Genomic DNA, 24,890 nt, shown 5'->3' on the forward strand with positions numbered 1-24,890 from the left:
TTCTACTACATAAGATCACTACCATGTCAAATATTCAGCGACTAGGGGACAAAACACGATCATTTCAAATGGTAGAGAAGTGCTCAATAAGAAATCCATTTTAGGGACATTGACTTTGGATAGGAAACATGGATTCAAGGAAGCAGGGACAAGGAAGGAGTGTGGAACGTTATACAATTTCTGCCTTGCTTCTTTAAAAAAAAATCCCAATCTAATCAAAGTAATAACCTTGCAGCCAACATGGCTTATAGCTTTTCCCATTCTTCTATCAAGCCAGCATCATAGGGTAAATAGATGGCCTAACTCGGCTTGAACTTCAGGATGAAGAGTCAGCATTTTAAATGTATACTTTACCAGGGGAAGAAAAAAACCAGCTACTGCATTCTGTGTACTTAATTTTAATTGCAAGAGACTACTTATTAAATATTCACTGTTAAGAGCTGCATCTGAATTTTGGATTAGAAAGCACTAAGCCTAGAAATTTATCGAGACTCATTAGCAAGAAAGAATCTTTTTAAACACTGGAAATCAGACCTCTTCTGAAGTGAACACTTCACATTCCCCACAGATTGATCTTCCTCAAAAAAGGGGGGTAAAAAAAGAACGCTGTTTTAAGTCTTCTCTAAAAAATTCAACAGTGCTAAACTGCAGGATTTGTAACTTGGAATGTTAAAAAGCCAACATGAATATTCGCTGATGAAGCAGAATTCATGTTCACTTGGGTGCAAGATACCTTAGATACATACACCCTCCTCAAAACATTTTGCCACTAGGCAAGGAAACAATTCTACTTAACACCAGTATCAATAAACACCATTTTCTAATTTACACCAATACTGTAAGAAACACATATGCACATAGTTGGAATATATTTAACTTTATTGTTTGAAACTAATTTTTTATTTAACACTACAAGGCATTTAGGAGCTGGGGGGGGAGGGCAACAAAGAAAAATACAGCACTTGTCATGATTTACTACTCTATTCTCTTATGACAAACCAAGCTTGAAATTGAGAACAGAACAACGTCCTTTTTGTCACACTGTTTTGGAGCGCTACTGATTAGCTATGACTCAAGCAAAATTATATGTGGTGAGAGAAATAACACTATCATCACAAAATACTGAAGTACTTACTGAAAGGAGCTTCCATGTAATTGGCCGAACAGCTTTCGGGATTCCTGACCAGCTCAACTTCCGTAATTCTTCTACTCTCCCAACAAAAAAGAAAGAGCAAACTTCAGTTAGAAACTGGCACCAAAAAGCATTCAAATTAAGGTCACTTGAAAAGAAAAATACCAAGTTATATATCAAGCTATACAACATTAACAAGTTACTGTATTTTTCTGTCTATAAGACGCCCCCATGTATAAGGGGGGACTCAGATTTAAGAAAATGGGGAGAGATGGCCCCGTGTATAAGACGCCCCCTAATTTTTGATGTTATTTTTAAGGGGGGAAACCTAGTCTTATAGACGGAAAAATATGGTGTATGTCATACAAGGCACTGTGCATGAAGCATAAGAACAGTTGACCACAACTTTGGGCTCTAAACATCATCACTGAATATAAAAAAATAAGATGGACCATGTGTCACATAATCCTAAAGAACAAGAATAAGGAGCTTCAGTGGTCTGTAACAAAATTAACAGTTTGATCTTACAGCACCCCAGCAGAGGGAGAAAAACCTTTATCACAATACAGTTGCACTGAACTTTGGAAACTTCGCAACAATAAGGAAGGATGAGCCGTCCTACAGATACTGTGGAACTACAACTCCCATCAACCCTAGGCAGCACAGCCAATAGTCAGGGAGCCGGAGTAGTAGTTAAAAAACATTTCAAGATTGGCTGGTTCTCCCAGACCTACTTCAGGGCTACTTGCAAAGCCACAGGGCTGGTCACATCCCTTTATCTTTGGAAATAAATACACACATACTGCAATTTACTGGCACATATGCAATCTGGACTGGAATTATATGGCACATTGCATCCACTAAAGTCACCTACAAGATAAAGCTGCCTTCATAAAGCATAGATCATACAGGTGTTGCAACTCAAGACAGAAATATATGGAATTTCATGGTTGTTACTGAAACCATGCTGTCTCCTGTTTGCTAACAACTGACCAGTGAAGACTATACAATCTGGGATGGAACTGAAAATTTCTTAGCTTGCGTGGCACTTATAAAAGGCACCATATCATGAAGCAAGGTGAAGTGGATTATCTTGAAGAGCCAGCTGTGGTGTCGTTTGAGCTTTCTTACATCTTATTTTTATTTTTTTAAAAAAAATGTCATAAACCACCACCTATATAATCCAGTACACAGAACAAGCAGAATAAAGAGGCAGAATAAAATGGCCAACCATGGCAAATTCAGATGAAAGTCATCTCTCCAGTATCGGGGTAGTGCAATCATCTTTATTTATTTTATAATTTTATTTATTGAATTTATATACCGCTCTATACCCGGAGGTCTCAGGGTGGTTCACAGAAAATATCAACATAAAAACCACAATAGATATAATCAGAATGAAAACAACAACCCAGTAACACACACTCAAAAAAGAGCCACATTTTTAAAAAGGCATAGGATGTCAATCAGATCAACCAAAGGTCTGGTTAAAAAGGAACGTTTCTGCCTCACGCCTAAAGGTGTGTAACGAAGGCACCAGGTGAACTTCCCTGGGGAGAGCATTCCACAGACAGGGGGCCACTGCAGAGAAGGCCTGTTCTTGTGTTGCCAACCTTCGGACCTCTCGAGGAGGAGGCATATGAAGGGCTTCAGAAGATTATCTCAGGGTCCGAGTAGGTTCATATGGAAAGAGGCGGTCCTTGAGGTAACTGCAGTCCTGTGCCGTTTAAGGCTTTATAAGTCAAAACCAGCACTTTGAATTGGGACCAAAAACTAATTGGTAGCCAGTGCAGTCAGACCGGGATCAGTGTAATATGCCAGGAAGCCATGGTGTCATATGTACTTACTGTGCTGCCACGGCTAAAACACTGCCCCCCTTCTCCATTTTACCCTCACGACTACCCTGTGAAGTAAGCTAGGCTGAGAGACAGTGACTGGCCCAAGCTCACCCATTGGACCTTCATGGCTGAGTGGTGATTTGAACCCTGGGTCTCCCAACTCCCAGTCCAACACAAAATGCTGGCTCTCTTTGATCACACTCTCTTGTAACACCTGGCAACTTGGAGAGAAACATATTTTTAATACAGTTTAGTATAATGCCATTTAATATAAAAGAGGGAGTTATCTTCAATGTCACATTCTAAATTCTCCCTCAAAGCCCAATTCGAAAATCAAGTTGTCTAGTCCTACTATAGCACAAGATATATTAATAGAAATATTTCAGCACATTAGGTTGATTACACCTTATTCCATCTATTTGAAGAGGCATTTAAGCATTACTTGCAATTTTAAACATCATTTTAGCAAGCAGCAGATTAATTCAATTATATCTTCTTAGGCACAACACATTCATGAGACTATCCCAAACACTAGTAGTCTTGGTAGGTAGACAATATTGAAGTTTATGACACAGCAGAAGCTATGCCATAACTGCTCACTACAAATGCTGGATGTTTCTGGTAATTCAAACGTTCTTAAAAAGAGGCTAGCTGGCCAGCATTGCAGAGGAACCTGAATAAGGTTCACATATCCACACTGTCAACTATTTATAGCTGAGAGAGCCATAGCTACAAGCCAAGAAAATAAAGCTATAGAAGCAAGTCTCAAAACATACTTGAACAATAAGGCAGCAAGCCAATTCCTCAGCAGGCCATCTTGTATTTGAATTAGAAAAAGGTTCACCTTTCAGAAGTGTCATGGAGCCATCTGTTAGAGAGACCAGGAACCTCTGCCCTCATCCCTGCAAGGCTAGTCATTGTCTGCCCACTTGTGACTTCTTGGTGCACATGGCCAGAATCCAAAAGATGCAGTAAAAAAAGGTTGCATTAGCATTCAGGATTTTTCTTCCTTCTTTAGTTCAACAATCCCACTCATTTTTTTAAAAAAAAAGTTGGACGAGATTGGTAAATAGCCAGAGACAGGGACAGTGGACAATGAGCACACAGAACTGGCATGCTGCATTTTGCCAATGAAAAAGGTACTGGATTTGCAAGAAATTCATTTGTATCTACGGACAAGGAGCTCAAGATTAAGCTTCTCCTTGCACCCTGCAGTTCCCCTCGTGTGGCCCGCTAACCCAAATATGCTCCAGATGATTGAAGAACCCTCTAGGGCAGAATTTGGAGGCATGCAGATGGGGGAAGAGAAATCATAAGTCCCACTGTGCAAGTGGATCTTCACTGAACATGCAGGCAGACACATCACTGGATATCACCCATTTTCTCCTGAGGTTTGGCTCCTTGACAGCCTTGTCTCTACTGAGCCAAGAGATAATTAATGCAAGCTGTATCATTACCAGCTGCTGCAAGTGCATTTAAGAGACCTGTTTGCCTAGCAGTTGATCCCTTCATAAATGCAGAGAAGGGTGTTGTGGAGTTCCTCCCCCTTGAAAAAGACTACATCAATGAGACTAGGTGTGGACAACCTTTACCCATAAAAAAGCTGAATTCTCTTGGAAGGAATCTGTCAGCAAATGTGCAGGGTCAGAAATGGCAGCAGATGGGACCAGGAATACTTTATAACCCCTCTCTTGTCAGTCTCTGATTTTCCTGCTAGGCAATCCTACCTCAGCTAGTACACTCTTCCCTCCCCAGCAATCCCAATTATGACTGAACATGTTACTACTAAGTTTTTTCCTAAGTTTAATAACAGCAGAGGGTGACAATTTTCATCAAGATGGTGAGAGGAGGTTTTTGAGGAGGGAGAGGGAGAAAGGTTTAAAATTCTCTTCTCTCCACAATCCATGTGATAAGGAACAGTTGAAAAGAAGATGGACTGCATAAAAGATTAATCCTTCTTCTCCCTGCTTATGTTGGTATGTTGTGAGCCACAAAAGATTAGGAGTGGGTCAAACGCAGCCCACTGGGTACAGATTGCATACTGTTGACAACCCAGCCAGATGGGCGGGGTATTACCCTATTTTTTGCTCTATAAGACTCACTTTTTCCCTCCTAAAAAGTACGGGAAAATGTGTGTGCGTCTTATGGAGCAAATGCAGGCTGCGCAGCTATCCCAGACACCAGAACAGCAAGAGGGATCGCTGCTTTCGCTGCGCAGCGATGCCTCTTGTTGTTCTGGCTTCTGAGATTCAGAATATGTTTTTTCTTGTTTTCCTCCTCCAAAAACTAGGTGCGTCTTATGGTCTGGTGCATCTTATAGAGCAAACAATACTGTGTGTGTGTGTGTGTGTGTGTGTGTGTGTGTGTGTGTAAAAAAACAGACCTTTTTATTGGAAACTGTGCATAATGCCCAGAGAATGTACAAAATACAAATGTGATATGTGCATTCCCCAAGCCTGCTGGAAGACTACACATGACCAGGAAATGTGCACAGTCCCTCTTTATGGAAAGATTATTATAACATTCTCCATGAGACCTGGTAAATGTGCAGTGGCCACTTACACACATTACCTGCTCAACGTACTGTTACCCTTACATCTACAACAGATCTAAGGGCATTTCCAGTGCAAATTTTAGCATATCCGAGGTATCAGTGAAATCATAAAGGTCTTAACCAGTCAGTGACCTCACTTCAAGCATTTTTCATCTCATCTTCCTATCTCTCTGCATTGCACACTCACTATGCAGACAGACAAAGAGATCTGCTTCCATGCTATCAAAGAATCAGAAAATTTAAATAATGGAAAAAACAAGTATTTGTTCAAATACTTTTGCTCAAAACACAATTGCTGTGTTTTCCAACTGCTCGTCTAGTCATTACAGAAGACTTACGCATAAGTTTGTTTACCTGATCTAATCTGTTTATATACATACATTCTGTTTGAATGGGAAAGGGGGAATAAAGCCTTTGTTGAGGATTTTTCCTGCAAATACTTAATTCTCCTTTTACGTTTCATTTCAAACATTTCCACACAAGCTGTACTCTGCAGAAGGATACATGACATTGAGCAGATGCCCAGACATTAGAAGCATCTTCTCTGAGATATTACTAAGCTTTTCTGTTGTAAAATTTCTCTCAAAAGAAGCTAGGATAACTAAGTTTTAAGCCCTAGTTAGCAGAGCACTAAGTTAGGGCCACAACGGCCTGGCTTTATGTAATGCTAAGCCAAACCACGATGAATTGTGACTTCAGATAGCTCAGTTGATAAAGCATGAGATTTTCTACACCAACTGACTGTATCTATTCAGGAGACATTCCCAGCCCTACGTGGATATTCAGGAATTAATCATAAATGTTTTTATCCCATCTTTCCTTTAGTATGTAAAACACATGGGCCACCACAGATATACAACCCTCCCTTTAGGGGTTTTAACATATTGAAGAGTTGAACACTGCTCCAATTCTAGAAATTTTGTGCTTTACTCTCCCTCGTTTTAAATGAAAAAGACAAAGACTGCATTTCACATAAGTGTTTAAAAAGTTTAAATCGAGGCTTTAACATATTCCAATAAGGATATAGTGTCAAATATTACCATCTGCTTTGTGCATATAAAAACAGTTTTGTCTGAAATCAACTGTAAACAAACACTTCCAAAAAGTCTAATTACATAGACTACTCTCTCAATACTGCTGATTTCACAGCCAATGTTCTACAGGATTTAATTAGGAAAAGGTTAATATTGTATGGCATCATATGGAGCCTCTTTTTCTAGCTTCCCGTGACTAAAATAGCAAAAGTCTATACAGGTTTACGATGATCACAGGCAAGACATTTTAAAAAGAGAAAGCTGGTTGCTTCTTAGTAAACAACTGCAAACCACTACTTTGATCATGCAACAGCAAGATTACTTTCACAATACTACAGAAGACTATAAGAAGGTGCAAATCCAACACATCATTTATCCCTGCAACAGGCTGCTGCAAGTATTTCAAATGCTGGGTTTTTAAAATGAGGTAAAAAAATAGAAAGATCATATAAAATGAAAATGAAATGAGAAAAGATATTGCTCAAAGCAAATAATCTGACACCCGTTAGCTCAGGAATCCATTTTGTCACACATCCTAATGGTTAAGAGGACATGGGTCCTGCCTATGGCTACTGGTTGTGGTCACTGCCAGATACACAACCCATTCCCTCAGATGTGCTAATCTGACAGGGAACAGTGCTTGCATTACAAATGGGGAGGATCCAAGATGGCAGCCAAATGGCACAGATCACATAAGAGGTTCAGCAACCTCCCCTCCAAAAACTGCCTGCCAGTGGGATATTGATTTTGGATGCAGTGCAAATTATTGGAAGTTAAATTGGGATGACCTGGGTGGGTAAGGTTTATTGCACTGTACTCAAATAACCTGCCCAAGAAACGGAGTAAAACCCCATCCTCTCCAGTTTGCCTTCTTTGAAATGTATCAAGCATCACAAAAGGCTGGGGAAATGTGTTACAACCACTGGTTGAGTGAGTTTGCTGTCATATTTAGAATAAATAGCCTGGCAACACCCCGCCACTTTTGGACAGGCCACACACCGCACTGCGCATTTTGTGATGGTACCCACAACACTCTCAAAATTCCCAATGTGTCCATAAAACCCAAATGGTTGAGAACCCTTGGTCTAGAATCTGTTCCATTTAATATGATATGCTCAAGTTTCCTACGGCACATACAAAATGTTCAACAGTTTAGCTGCTGATATATCAGAGGATTTAATTTCCTTTGCTGAGCAGCATGGTATTAAACAGCAGAAGCGTAAAACCTTACCCACCCCCCATCCTGTTAAGTCAATTCTGAACATTCTGTAAGTACTTTAAGTAGGATTTCCTCCTTCTTAATATCATGTCCTGTAAAGAGTGGCATGCCCCCAATTTTAAGATTCCAATAACAGTGGTACCTCGGTTTAAGAACAGTCCAGTTTAAGAACGATTTAGTTTACAAACTCGCCAAACCGGAAATAGCGTCTTGGTTTGAGAACTTTACCTCTGTCTAAGAATGGAATCTGAACAGTGCAAGGGCACCGGCGGTGGGAGGCCTCATTAGGGAAAACGCACCTTGGTTTAAGAATGGTTTTGGTTTAAGAATGCACTTCCGGAACGGATTAAGTTCGTAAACTGAGGTACCACTGTAATTGTTCAGCATTTGTTTCAAACTCCCCTCTTTCGAATGAGCAATGAAAACCCCCATAACATGTCATCTTCTCCAATTGGCCTTGCATTGCATAGTCAGATCCAATACAGGCTTCACCCATTCCAAAGGTGGCATTCATTCTCCCTGCCAGACAATGTCTATTAAAAAGGACAGAAATTCAAGAGACTTTCCAGTTGAAAATAGCTGGCCACTCAATAAGTGCCCTGGTCCTTTGTTCTGGGACTAATATGCACATGGATACAATGGCAGTCTGCCATCTCTCCTACAACAACAAACCTTTTCAAAAAAGCTTGAAAATCAGAGGGCTCTTTGAGCCATGTCATCACAACCTTGAAATGGAAGGGCCCTAGCTCTTTTATGTGATGGGAATTTAATTGGTCTTTGCAGAAGTGGGCTGTCCTACAGGTCCGTTTTCCATGGGGAGTTTCTGGAACCAAGCAGATTTATTTTACCATACAGAAGCAAACCTGAAAAGCTAGAAAAACAAGTGATAGCCATTAAAGTAACAGGACAGCTAGGATGTTAGTTTGAGAGGCACCAATTTTCTTGTTAAAAAAACAACTAATGGAGAAAAATATATAATGATGAAAGTGATGATGGAAAATGTCAAGAAATCTTACAGGGATGTTCTCTGACAATAAGGGCACTTGTGAGGTATATAGCAGCTCATTTTCTTTTGTGAGAAAAATTCCATTGGTAGGAGTAACTCTTCCTCCAGCTGCCAGGGAGAGAAGTACTCCAGTTGTTTTAACTAAAAACCCAGACTTCATCCAAACTCTGTTTTTCCTCTTAAAAGGGAGACAACAGCAATGACCAATGTGTTTTCTCCTCTCCCTTTTTTTGCTTTAGACCCAAAAAATTTAATGAGCCCAGGGTCTCTAAGCAACATCAAGGGGGTGGGAGAGAAATTACTTTTGAGTGTAGGGATAGGGAACATTAAGGTATCACAAAGAATATCCTGATGTAGCCATTAGACTGAAATGTCTTTAACCAAGTGTTTTAACAAAAGCAATGCACAGTACTTCTAAAGCAGATGGAGAGAAACATTTTACAGTGGTGCCTCGCAAGACGAAATTAATTCGTTCCGCAAGTTTTTTCTTCTTGCGAGTTTTTCGTCTTGCGAAGCACGGTTTCCCATAGGAATGCATTGAAAATCAATTAATGCGTTCCTAGGGAGACCGCCTTCAGACCAGGTCCGGGGACAGTCTGTCCCCGGACCTCTTCTGAGGGCTGGCGGGGGGAGAAGGACTTTTCTCCCCACCGCCAGCCTTCAGAACAGCCTTCTGAAGGCTGGCGGTGGGAAGAAAAGCCCTTCTCCCGCCACCAGCCTTCAGAAGAGTTCCTGCAGGGCTGTCTAGGCTGCGGATAGCGCCCCTCACGCGGGGCAGACATTCGCAGCTTGGGGAGCCCTGCAGTACTTCCCCGCAGGGCTCTCCAAGCTGCGGATAGGGGCAGCAGGCTGCTATCCGCAGCTTGGAGAGCCCTGCGGGGAACTCTTCTGAAGGCTGGCGGGGGAGAAGGGCTTTTCTTCCCACCGCCAGCCTTCAGAACAGCCTTCTGAATGTTGGCGGTGGGGAGGAAAACCTTCCTCCAACCGCAAGTCTTCAAGACAGGTCCGGGAACAGAGGAGAAGCGCTGCCACCTTCCCCTCTGTTCCCGGACCTGTCCTGAAGGCTTGCGGTGGGAGGAGGGCTTTCCTCCCCACCGCCAACATTCAGAATGCTGTTCTGAATGTTGGCGGTGGGGAGGAAAAACCCTCCTCCCACCGCAAGCCCCGGGAACAGAGGAGAAGCGCTGCGCGCCTTCTCCTCTGTTCCCGGACCTCCCACAAGCCTTCAGGACAGGTCCAGGAACAGAGGAGAAGGCGCGCTGCGCTTCCCCGCTGTCCCCAGAGATTTCCCTATGGGCTTTCGTCTTGCGAAGCAAGCCCATAGGGAAATTCGTCTTGCGAAGCCGCTAAAAAATCGGAAAACCCTTTCGTCTTGCGGGTTTTTCGTTTAGCGAGGCATTCGTCTTGCGGGGCACCATTGTACTCTGTCCCATAATACTAAGGGTCGTTCTATAAAGCTGATGATAGAAGAGATTTGTGGCAGACAGATGAAGCAAATTCACACAGGAAAATAGCTTCACACAATCAATGTAGCGATGGCCACTACCTTGAATAGCTACAAAGAGGCATTTAGACAAGTCTTCTATGAATTTGTGTAACAATGGCTATTAGTCATCAAGTTGGACCCGTAAATGTTGCTGTGCAACTGTTCCCATTCAGGGTGCCACCCACCCACAGATGCCTTCTTCCATGAATACTCCACTCAATTTCCCTTGCCCCAATTTCCACCAACCATCAGCCAAGCATTCAGTGCCCACTGAGCATTTTTCTGTCCACACTAGGCTATTTTAGGTTGCCCTGCTAAAATCGGTAATTAGAAATGGCAGTCAATTTTGCCCTAGCACTACAAGCCTCAAAGCAAGCCATAAGAGCCCTGCTGGATCAACCCAAAGTCCCATCTAGTCCAGCATCCTGTTCTCCCTGTTACCAACCAAATGCCTATGAGAAACACAATAGCAGGATCTGACCACAACAGCTTTCTCCATACCTGAAGCTCCAAACAAATGGTGTTCAGAAGCATACTTGCTCCAATAGCCATTAGGCTTGTCCTCCATGAATTTGTCTAATCATCTTTTAAAGAAATCCAAGCTCGTGGCCATCGCTACCTCTTGTGGGAATCAAATAGTTTAACTCCTTCTCCCAGACAAGAACCTATTCCTGCTCCTCTTACACAGGAATCCCTATCTTTCCTGGAAGGGCAGGGAAAGATGACAAGTAAGCCAATACTTTAAGCTTCTCCAACCTCTCCTTATTGTGCAAGCTGTAGGAAACAGACCTTAGGAATTTTCAACAGCCAGAGCTAATAGATTAACTTGGTAGGCTCCAACAGGTTTTCAGGAAAGGGGGCAAAACCTACACATTCCTGAAGTCCAACTGAATTCATTGGGGCTTGCATATCTAGCTAAAAATGCCTGAACCAGATATGTCAATTATGTGTTTCTACAACACAATCCTCATTTAGTCTGTGGCAGATTTATGCTGAAACAAATACCATATTACCTAACAGCAATTTGATTCATAGAACTATACCACACAGTTGCATGGCAGAACATCTCTCTCTATTATAAATTATAGGGCCACCCAGCTTCAAACTAATGGGTACTGCCAGATTGTGGGTCTCCTTGAAATCACACACATAACTCAATGCAGTATTGTGTTCAAAACCAATATTCATTCTTCTATCACTTCCCTTTAAGTATCATATTTCTAGAATCATAATTTTAAGGGTACCTACAATTCCTGCACATGCATTATCCATCCTGCGACATCAAACAGTTAATTCAGCAAGATGAATGCAAATCGCTACATGAAGTAACGGTTTGCATGAACAATTAAATGATAGACATGATAAACTAGATTTATAAGCTTCACATCCTTATTAAAAAGAATCCTAGCATAATTTAACTATAAAGAACTAGAATATTCTTCCAAGACAATAGATTCATGGAACTCCAGCTCCCCCAACAGCATCTGGGAAGTCAAACAGCACATACAGAAAATGGCTTTTATAAAAAGGCTTGATATCACTATGGAAACGACTGCAAGCATTTTTTTTTAAGAGTAATAGCTCTGTTAGGTGCTCCATTAAAAAAAAAAAATCCTAGCAAATAAAGCCCTTAATCTTCAATGAAGCAAAAGTGTCAGTTGAATTCATACAGAAACTGATGTCAAATACAAGTGTGCTGAAGGAGTTAACCCGTTCAGAAAGAAATCTAGACAAAAAAGCAAGCTAGATTAGCTAACTAGGGCAGAAAGTTGGAAAATTTAATAGTGAAATAGATGAGGTGGAGATGTGAAAGAAACAGAAAATAACTGCATAAGAGCTTAAGTGAAAGGAAGCACAGAATGTTTAGAAGATCATTAAGAGAGAATTTTAATGTGGGTGGTCAAAAGGGCAAATGAAAGCTGTAGAAATAAGTCTTACTTCCTTCCTATACATAGTTTTTTTTCCCTCTGGAAACATTTATAGCTTGTACAGAGTATTTTAAAAATGCAATGCTTTTCACTAACATTTTTACTCATCCCCCTTGCCAAAGAGGAAGGATGGTGCTAGCTGTTCTGGCAGCAGGCAACCAACCAAGATGCTCCTCAGCTACCCACTGCCAAAATGACACCCCACTTCCCTCCCCCAGCTCCAAACTTCTGAAGCTGAAAAAGAGACTACATCAGATGACTGCCCTTTACAGTGGTAGCTCTGGTTACAAACTTAATTCGTTCTGGAGGTCCGTTCTTAAGCTGAAACCGTTCTTATCCTAAGGCGCGCTTTCGCTAATGGGGAATGCGCCTCTGGCACGTGATTTCCATTCGCATCCTGGGGCAAAGTTCACAACCAGGAGCAGCTACTTCTGGGTTAGCGGAGCTTGTAACCTGAAGCGTTCGTAACCAGAGGTACCACTGTACTTCCTACACTGGTGTTGGTTGGTTGGCATCCATCTGTCTCAAGAGACAATGGAGTGCACCTCTAGGGGTGAAGTCAAACCACTATATAGTACATCAGGAACCAGGACATTAATCCTACGTATACCATCCTGGGAATAACCCAATTGAACAAAGCAGGACTTGAACTTCCACACAGTTGCACGGAACAGGAAAGGTAAGCTCATAGTAACCAAAAGGTTGTGTTTGGTGACCAAGGCTAGCCAAGATTTGAAGACTCTTACTTTCTCTCAATTGATGAGACAAGTCCCCGGCAATTACAAAATGCCTGGAAAGCCTAATGCCACATCCTTGAAAAAAACAATTTAATTTAATTCTGAAAATTAAGCAAGCTCCAAATTTGTCTGTAACCTGGCCAAATCTCTCAACAATTGAGTCTCATTATTGAGAGGTATAAAGACATTTCACTGTTGCAATTTCTGTGATCACAATTCTTGTACATAAGGTGCCTAATGGTTTTACAAAGTATCTGTCATTCAGGAGTGAGGTAGGAAAGCTGACGGCATATTAGAGCTGGCTTAACGGTATTTGCTGCATTTTAGAGACAGCCCACCAAGCCTGACACTTGCCATCTAAGCACACGCTATTGAAACTTATGGTTCTCTGACCAATAAGGCACAGAAAAAGCAAGAAAGAGCAGAAATCTCAGGCACTAAAAAGATCTAGTCATTAGGGAGAGATAAACACTGGATGGAGAAAGGCAGCGAGCAGCTCTTCCTTTTTTGTAGTGCAATTTCCATCTTTTCCTCCTCTTGAAGGGGGAGCTTTCAGAATTCAGCATAAAGTACAAGGAATTGCATCTACCTCTTGCCTTCTTAGAAGCATCTGGAAAGTGAAATGAGATTCTGCCCCTCCCCCAAGCCTGTGTGTCCTGGGAGGTGAAATTCCAGTCCAATTTCCACAGGAGAGATACTGATTATCTGGATTCGTGCCAGAAAACAGCCTTAGTCACTCTGGTGGATGATTTGCACTAGGGAATTGATGGGAGACTGAAATCTTACTGGTTTGCCTGCACCCCTCTGCAGCTTTTGATGCCATCCATCATGCTATCCCAAATCAGAGCAGGAGCTCATCTAGTCTTCACCATTTGCTCTATTATGGCAAAATGACCTCAGGGCTTTTTAAATATCTTCTGTCAGATAACTAGAGTTTCTGTTCCTAGAGCTTGGGCAGCACTGTGTATCCCAGTTCCCCCAAAATCCTTGTGCTGCCAAATACTAGGCTTATTTTCCTTCAGCCCTGGTTTCCTTCCCCAGCTCTTTCTAGATCAAATGTAAAGCTGATCACCACTCATGAACATTAATGAAAAAGCTCTGCATTTCCATTAATGTTCATGAGTGGTGATCAGCTTTACATTTGATCTAGAAAGAGCTGGGGAAGGAAATCAGGGGGAAAGACTAGGCATCACTTGGGGAATTTGAGAGGGGCTGCTACAAAATGTGGGTAACCAAATCAAACGCTGAAATGAAACTGATGTCATGGGCTTAACTTGGTTGTAAAGTGAACATGGATTTCAAATTGTTGCCAACAGATAAGCTGCCAGGCTTTCAAAAGGATCGAAGGTGACAGAACAAAGTAATGACGGGGGGGGGGGTTGAAAAAGAACTCAGAAACTAAACATTTTCACTTTCCAGAAAAAAATATAAAATGAATAGGAAGGAATTCAATTTCAATTCAATTCAATTCAAGTTCCCTGCTGCTCCCCTTGCCTAACAGAAGCGGATGTTATACAAAACAGTCAATGCATACAAGTTTATGTATATACAATTTATATACAGATGGTGCAATATAAACCTTTATTTACATGAACAAAGTCTTTATCAGGTTATGAAATCAAGTCCTACTTTATAAAACTAGAATATTTGATTTCAAATCAAACACAATTCAAGGTGGCTGAAAGGGTGTGGAAGTTTGTCCACACCACAAACTTAAACATGTTTAACAACAATCCCTCTTTCCCAGAGTACTCTGTGAACTGTAGTTCTGCGAGCAGGAAAGGAGCATCCTAACAATTCCCAGCACCCTTAAAACTACAGTTCCCAGGATTCTTTGGGGAAAACCATGTATGCTGAAGTGGTGTAAAAATGGACATTCATGAATAGTGCAGTTGAAACCAGAGAATAAATCAATGTTCAGTACCAAACACGTAAAAAGGGAATTTCACTGTAACACCAATTAAGACCTGCCATAAAACAGAATCACAATCTAAAATCCTGGAAAGGCTGAAATAGATAAGCTCAAAACTTTTGTTCCTTACCAAATAACTAAATCCCTAGAGAAGTACATATCACACTTTAGCAGGGCTCAAACTGCCAGAGATAACCTTGCTACACAAGACCCAACTTCAACTTAAAATATGCACTGAAGAACCCACTACTTTTTGCCTTATATTTGTAAGGTGGCAGCACTGCTGTTGTGACCCACCTCAGATCAGGTTGCAATCCAGACCTAACCCACCAGTTGAAGACCAATGGTTAAACAGTACTCACCAAGGTTTGTGTTGGGGCCAGCCAGAAGTTGCTTGAATTTATCTAAACGTGATGCCTCTCTTTCCGATAGCATAGGGATACCTGAGCTACTGTGGTCTGTCACTCCACCCACCAGAGTAACAGTGGAGGCTTGTGGAAGGGACTGAGATCTTGGCACAGAAATAACTTCATCAGCACCATCTGTAGAGTATATAAAGGAGCAAACAGACAGACATCAAGCAATCTATTTTTTTTAAATGCAAAGGTAAAACTTTAAAACAGAAAAATACTGGGACACAAGTATTTGTAACAGTTGTTTGGTTAGAGACAGAAAATGTTATATCCACTGTGGCTTCAAAACAGCTATAAAAATAGAACTCCCTGTCATCATGTCAATACCAAGAATCTCACGTTTGTGAAGAAGCAGCCGAGAACTGATGCGTTATTCATATAGAATGGCATTAAAACACACACACTTCAAGTAGTAATGTCTTAAATGGTTCCTACAGTATTTTCTTCTATTAAACACTTTCACAGTGATGCAATAATAATAATAATAATAATAATAATTTTTATTTATATCCCACCCTCCCCAGCCGAAGCCGGGCTCAGGGTGGCTAACAACAATAAAATAGTAAACATTCTAAAATCATTTCATTATAAAATTAATTCAAATCAAATTGATGGCAACTATTAGGCTAAAGTTCTGTGAAGATTGCCAAAGGAGGGAGTCAGGCTGTACCCTGACCAAAAGCCTGGTGGAACAGCTCTGTCTTGCAGGCCCTGCAGAAAGATGTCAAGTCCCGCAGGGTTTCCCATTTTTTCCTTCCAAGACAAAGAGGAAACAGTGCTTTGTGTGTCTTAAAAACAACTTGGGACTCATTTCTTCAGGATTACATGAAAATACTAAAAACACCTCCATAAATATAGTCATGCGTGACATTTTTTGTATGACATGCAGCCTGCTACCAAGTATTCATGTCAAGAGTGCCTTGTTCGCAGTTCAGAGTAGAAAAGCTTACTTTGTCCACTTTCTTATCTATGGTCCTATAACCTCAAAACTAGGACTGTCACAATGTGTTGTTCGTGCAGCTGCCTTTGAAGACAGCCTTGAGAAAGAAGATTACAGTTATGAGGTTATGAAAGAGAACTGGGTGTGTCATGAGTGCTTGAAAGCTCCACTGATTTCTAGTCACTTTGTGAACTCCAAACCTAGTGCTGGTGCTTAGTTTAAATAGTATATGCAGGAAGCTGCATTATACCAAGTCAAGACATTTGTCCAAGACATTGTCTACACCGACTTGTAGCAGCGTTGAGCTTTGGCCCTACATGGCTTGGTGTCTGAACTCCTACTCCCTCATCAACTTGCCCACACATATAGGTAATCATGGAGAACCCCTTACGAATGAATATCACATGCGAAGCAATTGGTGACTGGAAAGGGGACTTCTCAATTAAATGGCCCTTCTGAGTTATGGTCCTTAAATGCCACTATTTGGATTAGTCCCATAGACATTAGTGGGGTAGATTTAGAGTCTAAAGTACAATAACTACTAGCACATTTTCCCAACTTCTCATTATTTTTATTTTTGAATGGATAACATGACCCTTTCAATTACTGTCTGGCTTAAGAGGGAAGTGAAAGCTTCCAAGCCCTCAAGAAATCCTGGAACAAGGCATACACTACAGCTTTCAACCTAGAGAAACAATGAATGGCAATGGAGTTTGAGGTTTAATATACCTGCAGAGCTTGATGTGTTGCTTTCACTGACAGATTTAACCAGTCTGCTGTCACCACACGCAGCTGAGGGCAGTTCTGAAAGCTGCTGTGGTTGCTCCTTTTCCACCTGTTCCTCCTGCAATTTGTGCTGTTCTTGTAATTTGCTGTGATTCTGAATTACTCTGTTAGCTGTTTCCATGACTACATCTGTGTTAAGGCTTTCTGCAGCCATCGCCAGGAGTTCGTCGTCGTCATCCCCGACATCCCAAGCGTCGCTCGTGTTGCTTTCGAATTCTTGAAACGTGCTGATTTTCTTCAGTTTCACTGGAGTTGTTGGTGGCTTGGCTCCAGGTTTTAAGCTGTTTAAAAGAAAAACCAGCACTTTACACAAGAACAGGCACTTTTGTGCTTATTATACTACCTGACTAAGTAACTAGTTCATTCCAACTAAAGCAAAAAGTTATACTAAGGCTGGCCCAAATTCAACAGGACATATTTCTGAGAAGACTTGGTAGGAAGTGAGCTGCTAATCAGCAAACAATGTGCAGCTAACCAAAAATTAGTTAGATGTGCAGCTTTTTCAGTTTTCTATAGCATTTGGCATATCTAGTTACTGTGGTTTGTATCTTACTGCAAGGCCCTCCATCAGCACAACATGACTTCCTCTCCCTCCCTCTCCCTCATGTGACCTGCACCCACTCAAATCTGTTCTGGGGGTTCCCCCAACCCCCCAAAGCAGATTGGGGGACCACCAGGGGCATGCAGACAGATGAAGTTCTTGCACTAAGGGGGTGATTTTGCTGGATACAACCCATTTTAGCTCTAACTAAAAGGATATTTCTGGATTTTAAATTTGAAGAGCAATGGAAGAGGCTGGTCTCAAGCTGGTGCTCAGAAGCAGTGATGCTGTGAAGAATGCCCGGCATATTTTGGACAAGGGTCTTGGACAAGGGATCGCTGTGTGGTGTAGTGGTTAAGAGCGGTAGCCTCGTAATCTGGGGAACCGGGTTCGCGCCTCCGCTCCTCCACATGCAGCTGCTGGGTGACCTTGGGCTAGTCACACTTCTCTGAAGTCTCTCAGCCCCTCTCACCTCACAGAGTGTTTGTTGTGGGGGAGGAAGGGAAAGGAGATTGTTAGCTGCTTTGAGACTCCTTAGGGTAGTGATAAAGTGGGATATCAAATCCAAACTCTTCTTCTTCTCTGTGTGTATTTTTCCAGTTCATAAATAATAGCTTGTTCAAGAAGATACTTTGCACAAAATATTTTCCATCTTTCACATATTAAGTGCTACTTTCAAGCACAGCCTGCCTCTCCCTTCACTTATCCATTTCTTTTACATTGTGGTACTGCCCTCTCCAGTGTTAGAAAGTGGAATAGAAAAGTTAGCAGCCGAACGGCTCCTGGAACCTGGGTTGTGAGTACCAAAACTGGGGGGGGGGTGTGGCAACTTTTTATTGCTTTTATAAGCATGAACTAATATGCAATTTACATAAGTGACACATTGTTATATCACATTTTTAGCAGAAATTGTTAATGCATGTTTAATTTGGTGTTTACAATAAAAATATTGGTACTCCACTTCAGTTTTCAAAACATTCTCCTCCTTATTGTTAAACTCCTTAACATATTGTCTATCCTTAACATATACTTTGAGGCTTTAAAGCACATGCATTTCAGTAATCCTTCAGTACCAGCCAGGCGCAAAAAAATGGCACCCAGACATTTTTAGGTGCTCACAAACGGAGAATCTTTAGGCGCAAAATGTGCCTGGCACTGTGCTAATTCTGAACCCAGGACCTTTCCCTGCTCCCCATTCTTTCATGCCTAAAAATTACTCAAAATAAATTACTCTTCACTTCCCAAAGTAGTCATTTAACTTGAACAATTTTTATGAGAAAAATTTCACCAAAAAAACCCTCCAAACTTGAGGGGCTTCAGAACATTTTTCTGCAAAACCAACATTTAATGAAACCTCCAAAATTCTCTATTATACTAATCACAGACAGTAAATGTGGGCAGAATAGCCTAGCATTACAGCTCAACAAATCCAAGAGGGATTGAGCAGAATGCTGCTCAGTACTGCTAGCCACACAAGAGTAGGACTGAAATCCATTTTGATCCATTTCCCAGATCATCTACATAAACTCAGAGTTGCTCCAGTCCCTCTTTTCCATCCAGTTCTCCTCTCTCTCCCCATTACGCTACTTCCTGCTTATTTCAAGCACAATCCTCTGGTAAATTCTGTGCAAGCCCCATTAATTTTAATTGAGCTGAGTAAGTCCATTTCAATGGGACTCGCACAGGAAAGCTTCCCAGAGTTATTTGTAATTTTATGTTTTAAGGCTTATAAATGAGAAAGTTTGCTAGTTTAATAAAAAAAAGGGGGGGGGGAGAGATTCTATGAAGTAAACCAAGAAAGGTATGTAGGTCAAAAGGTGTTTGTTACTCCTTTATTTCCTTCTGCGTTCACAAACCTATTGTTTCATACAGCCTTTCAAAGATATTGTTTCATTTTCTCGAACATTAAATGACATATTTGCATTGTGTGTGCTTACTTTGATAGGTGAAGGACCTCGTGAGCAATTCCCTTTAAATAGCGTAGAAACTGTCTGAACCTCAGAGATTGCAGGAGAGAATTAGCTTGCTTATCTTGAAACACCTTTAGCTCAGTACAAAGAACCAAGTGCAATCCTGTTAAAGTTTAGCTACTGGTTGAATTTTATTTCAGACTATTCAACATCCCATTTCCATACATATTCTCTCAAAAGTAAACCTCACCATGTCGCAAATGTGGACATGACAGTAGCACAAGGCTAAAAAAAAATGATTTCGTACAAAGAGGGGTTATTTTTCTCCAGACATGTAAACCTATTCCTTCTTCTTTTCTTTTGAATTCAAAGTGCGTTTGAGCCATGTCATCTACTGCATAGGAGCAATGCTTTTTAAAAAAAAAATGCCTAGCAAGTAATGTTTTAAAGGCAACTATTTCAGATTTCAGTTTGCATCTCATAGGAATTACTGGGCAAAACTTCTGTTTTACACAAAGGGAAGGAGTCATAAGTGAGGACTACTTCATCAATTTTGGCACACACATACACAATACAGTCGTACCTTGGTTTTCAAACAGCTTAGTTCTCAAACGTTTTGGCTCCCAAACGCCACAAACCTGGAAGTGACTGTTCTTTACGGTTTGCGAACTATTTTTGAAAGCCGAATGTCTGATGGGGTTTCCGTGGCTTCCAATTGGTTGCAGGAGCTTCCTGCAGCCAATCAGAAGCAGCACTTTGGTTTCCAAACGTTTTGGAAGTCAAACAGACTTCTGGAACGGATTCCATTTGACTTCCAAGGTACGACTGCACTGTAAATACAAGTCTAAACAAGTAAAGTGGGAATGGCAGACATCATAAAGACACACTAGCGAGAAAGCTGTGATTAGCTACCATTCCATGCAGGGTTGTATGCAGAATACAGTGTGCACAATGGTCCTGATTATTTTAGCCTCCAAGATCTTTCTAGCTTTTATCAAGCTGAAGAAAACTTCACTGTCAAGTCTAAGGAACCTGCCTAATTTAATTGCCTTAAAATACAAATCTTAAGCAGCACTGAAACAAGTAGGTTTAAAGAATCATTTATTTTACACTGTGTTGGCATGTTTGATAGACATACAAATTATTATTGCTGCTTGTCAGGAAACATTTTCTTCTTCTTCAAATAGTAGAAGGCACACTCACTTTTGGGTATGGGAAGGCAGAACCACAGTTTATCTGTTTAAGAAAATATCCCAGGGAAGTAAAGACTTTCCATGAGGTGCAAACTATTGTTATACAGAAGGTTACCATGCACCTTTTACAAGCCTTTACTACAGACACTGAATCAGAGAGACAATGTAAAATCGTAGCATCATGATGGCGGGGAGAGAGCACGATTATACAACAATACACAATTCCTAGCTTGTTCAGATTCTTCATTGTCCTTTGTGACAACTTATTAATTACAGAGTACTAAAATAAAGAGGTAGGAACCACATTATACGTTTCACAAATGGTTAAAAAAAAGATGGTGTGTTTCGGCTCCACAAACAAGTCTGTAAATATTTTAAGCTAACCTGCCAGAGATACCTTTGTCAGAAAGTTACCTAATTCTACAGAACTTTTATAAAGCTTGTTTTCCTCATCACTAGACAAGTGGTCATTTGCAAACCCAATATAATACCTGCAATTTTTTATCATTCACAGACCTACTGCAACATGTAAAAATCTTGACCATCCAGGTCACTACCCAACAAGGTTGATAAACGGTATTATATTCGCAGAGTAGTCTCAAGAGATTGCCTGACGTTGTGTCAAAATAATACTGCCACTCTCTTAGCTCCTCGGGAGATTTCACCAACCTTCCCAGTCTCAACTATGGCTTACCATCAGTATGTGAACAAGTATGATTAATCTAACTAGGGTGTACAAACTGGTTTCAAAGCTTGGTAACCATCAACCATAGTGAGTAGCTATACGTGACAGTGACTGCTGTTAAACTGGGCAGAAGAAAGAGGGAGAATTCACACCACGGGGCGGGGGAGGAAAGGAACTAATCCCAATGTATTAAAAATGGTTAAGAGATCAGCACATTACAGCTGCACTGCCAAACTACTCCAATTCCAGAAATAATAGTAGTATGAACAGGGAGCGATAAAATCCATACTCTAGTTCAGTTCCTCCAGACTTGACATTTACAGTTTGAATCTTTTTGCCAGCTCATAAATTGGTTCTCCTCCAGCCGACAGAAAGCAAGCCTCTCAAATAATTCACCTCCTGCTATTTCTCAGTTCATTTCTGCTTAAGCTAGTTTGCCTGTGCAAGAAGGAAAGCCGTAGTGATACGAAAGATCGGAGAAGCAAAAGGGACCAATTTAAAAATCTGGTAGGCTGAGTAGCATTATCAATGAAACAAAATTATTTTGTTGTATTAGCTCTACAGGAGGAAAAACTTGTCTCCTGCCACTGTTGAGACCATACATGGTATTTCTTACAAGTAAGACTGGGGGGAAACTATTTCCTATTACAGTGGTGCCTCGCAAGACGAAAAGAATCCGTTCCGCGAGTCTCTTCGTCTAGCGGTTTATTCGTCTTGCGGAGCAAGCCCATTGACGGCTCAGCGGATTAGCGCTATTAGCGGCTTATCGGCTTAGCGGATCAGCAGATAAGCGGCTTAGCGGCTTAGAAAAGGGGGGGGAAACCCGCAGGAACTCGCAATACATTTTTGTCTTGCGAAGCAAGCCCATAGGAAATTTGTTTTGCGAAGCACCTCCAAAACGGAAAACTCTTTCGTCTAGCAAGTTTTCCGTCTTGCGAAGCATTCGTCTTGCGGGGCACCACTGTACCATCACCAATCAAGATGTCACAGTGAAACTTCTGTGTAGGAATTAAGACTGCAATGTAAATACAGATGGATGTGTATCTATATTGCTTCACGTATATCCCGTGAACTTGTAGTACAAGAGACCCTCACGCAAAGGAAACTGAGAAGGCAGCTACCGTACTCCCAAATGGCCAGAGCTTCTTTAAGAGGTCGATACAACAACGGGAAACATTATGCCTTCTCATTGTTAATGAATGCACAATATCTAAGACATTTCTTGGTTTAAGTGAGGGATGGGGAACCTTTTTCAGCTTGAGGGCTCCATAAGCCATTTTGACAGTTGCATGGGGCAACTCACCTGTCTGTACCTCGACATCATTAAGCTGTCAAATAACAACTTCAAAAGTGCTGGCACGACCCACTTTGTCAACTTGTAGGGACAGTTTGGGGGGGGGGACAGCCTCCCAGGCTAAACTGGGATATAAAAGCTCTATTAAAAATATTCTTAAATTAAACAAATAAATAATATAGTGGTGCCTCGCAAGACGAAAAGAATCCGTTCCGCGATTCTCTTCGTCTAGCGGTTTTTTCGTCTTGCGAAGCAAGCCCATTGACAGGTTAGCGGATTAGCGCTATTAGCGGTCTAGCGGCTTTTAACGATCAGCTGTTAAGCGGCTTATCAGCGGATCAGCTGTTAAGCGGCTTAGCAGCTTAGGAAAAGGGGGGGAAGCAAAAAAAAAACCGCGGGAACTCGCAATATTTTTTTGTCTTGCGAAGCAACCCCATAGAGAAATTCGTTTAGCGAAGCGCATCCAAAACGGAAAACCCTTTCGTCTAGCGGGTTTTCCGTCTTGCGAGGCACCACTGTAAGCAGCCCTTGATAAAACATCGACAAAGCACAAAACTTAAAATATTAGTTTGACATAAGGAAAAATAATTACCACTCCCAAATATAATATAGCATTGGTCCAAGAAATGTTAAAACATTGTTTGCAAATCTGTAATATGAACACAATTAATAAAACCAGCTGAAACAGAGTCAAATGCTTTGAAAAATGAAAATAGGTTACCCTAATTTTGGCAACAGTTGTCAATAGTAAAGAAACACAGTTGCTTAAATTAAAATTACTTAACAGAATACAGCATTACAAACTGATTAGCTTATTCCATAAAGTGAAGGGACTTTCAAGCTAAGCTAAGCCAAAGTAATTAAATGTTTAGCAATAAAATTCAAAAAGCCAGTGGAAAGCAGGAACGAAGAGAGCAATATGGTCAGAAGCAGAAAGAGAAGATGACTAAAGCATTGACTTCAACAAAAAATTAGATACTGAGAAGATTTAAGTCCTTTATCTGCTTTGAAAAAGAAAAAAACTTACGTTCCGTGCAACAGTGGATCAAAAGGAGGATGCTGAGCTCCGTATACATGTTGAATACTAAAAAGGAAGAAATAAAGTTTAGTACAATTACAGCATAATCCAACACCTATTTACATGGAATTTTAATGAAGCTGACTCCCTAATAAGTGTGTTTAGCAGGCTTCAAAAATAACTCAAGACTTCTCTTATACAATAAGAAGTCTTATACTATAAATTTATACTATTTATAAACAGTACTCCAGTTAAACTAAACCATACATTGGTAGGAAGGGATATGCTGCACTCTTTAACAGAAATGTATTTTATATAAACAGATGAGGCCATCCAGCTTAAGACAATAAACATACAGGGGGCAACCATTTCATGCAGAGTTTCCATTCCTGGCCCTTGTGTGCATATAAGTTTGCCCTGCCCCCATCTGCCAAAACGGGAACAGTGTCAATTGGACATGCATAAAATGGTCACCTTCTGTACACCCTTTTAAGATTTGGATCATAGCTATACTGAAAGCACCTGCAAACACTCATCAGAGACAGGGAAACCAAGACCCTTATAGGTTGTTGAGACTACATCTCCAATCAGCCCCAGTCAGCATGGCCAATAGAAGTGGTGTAGTATGTGTCGGATCGCAGGCAAAACCCTAACATTATCAGATAAGCAAGACAACAATGTCAGCCCTCTCCACATTAAAATGCTTTCAGCAACAACAAGCTTGTTAAACTATTCTGCAGTGAAAAGCACTAGATAGACCTTTGAGCTGATGATCACACAATAGGTAGAGATTCACCTACTGCTGCATTAACGCTGTTTAAAATACTGTGTAAGTAACAAGGATGAGGCCCTACCAAACTGAAATTTGCTACCGCTTCAGCCCAAATCATCATTTCACCTGGACTTATTTCTTTTAACTATAGGGAATATTTCACAATGTACCACACTAATGCTTTACTTGCAAAATTTAATGGATTGGTTTTTATCAAATAACTAGGTAGACCAGGACCAAGTGAAGCAAACCCAACTAGCCTAATAATAGCCAAAAGCCACATTTGGTCACTGCACGTCTTGCACATCTGTGATGTTTCCAGGAGAACTCTCCTGAAAAATCATGCACAGCCATTATATATATATAAAAACACAAGAGTCAACTTCAATATGCCTTAATTTCATTTTTGTGATGATTTAAGTGCCTTGCTTTAAGTAGTATTGAAATTGAAAGCATCCAACTCAAAATACTTGAATGCAACTTACTAGTGTA

General features: G+C 40.9%; 1 protein-coding gene and 1 long non-coding RNA gene across 2 annotated transcripts in view; one reads left to right on the forward strand and one right to left on the reverse strand.

Moving 5' to 3' along the window:
• Window positions 1-24,890, forward strand: part of LOC309350908 — a 1,133,389-nt gene that overhangs the window by 1,088,172 nt on the left and 20,327 nt on the right. The window lies entirely within an intron of this gene.
• Window positions 1-24,890, reverse strand: part of TBC1D22A (TBC1 domain family member 22A) — a 118,138-nt gene that overhangs the window by 87,639 nt on the left and 5,609 nt on the right. The window contains exons 2-5 of the mRNA XM_081877979.1: window positions 23,636-23,692; window positions 16,929-17,266; window positions 15,209-15,388; window positions 1,136-1,206 (exon numbers count right to left, since the gene is read on the reverse strand). Coding sequence (XP_081734105.1) covers window positions 1,136-1,206; window positions 15,209-15,388; window positions 16,929-17,266; window positions 23,636-23,692 — 646 coding nt within the window. The remainder of the gene's footprint in view (window positions 1-1,135; window positions 1,207-15,208; window positions 15,389-16,928; window positions 17,267-23,635; window positions 23,693-24,890) is intronic.

Source organism: Podarcis erhardii (assembly GCF_964252035.2).
Source record: "Podarcis erhardii genome assembly, chromosome: 10".
NCBI lineage: Eukaryota > Metazoa > Chordata > Lepidosauria > Squamata > Lacertidae > Podarcis > Podarcis erhardii.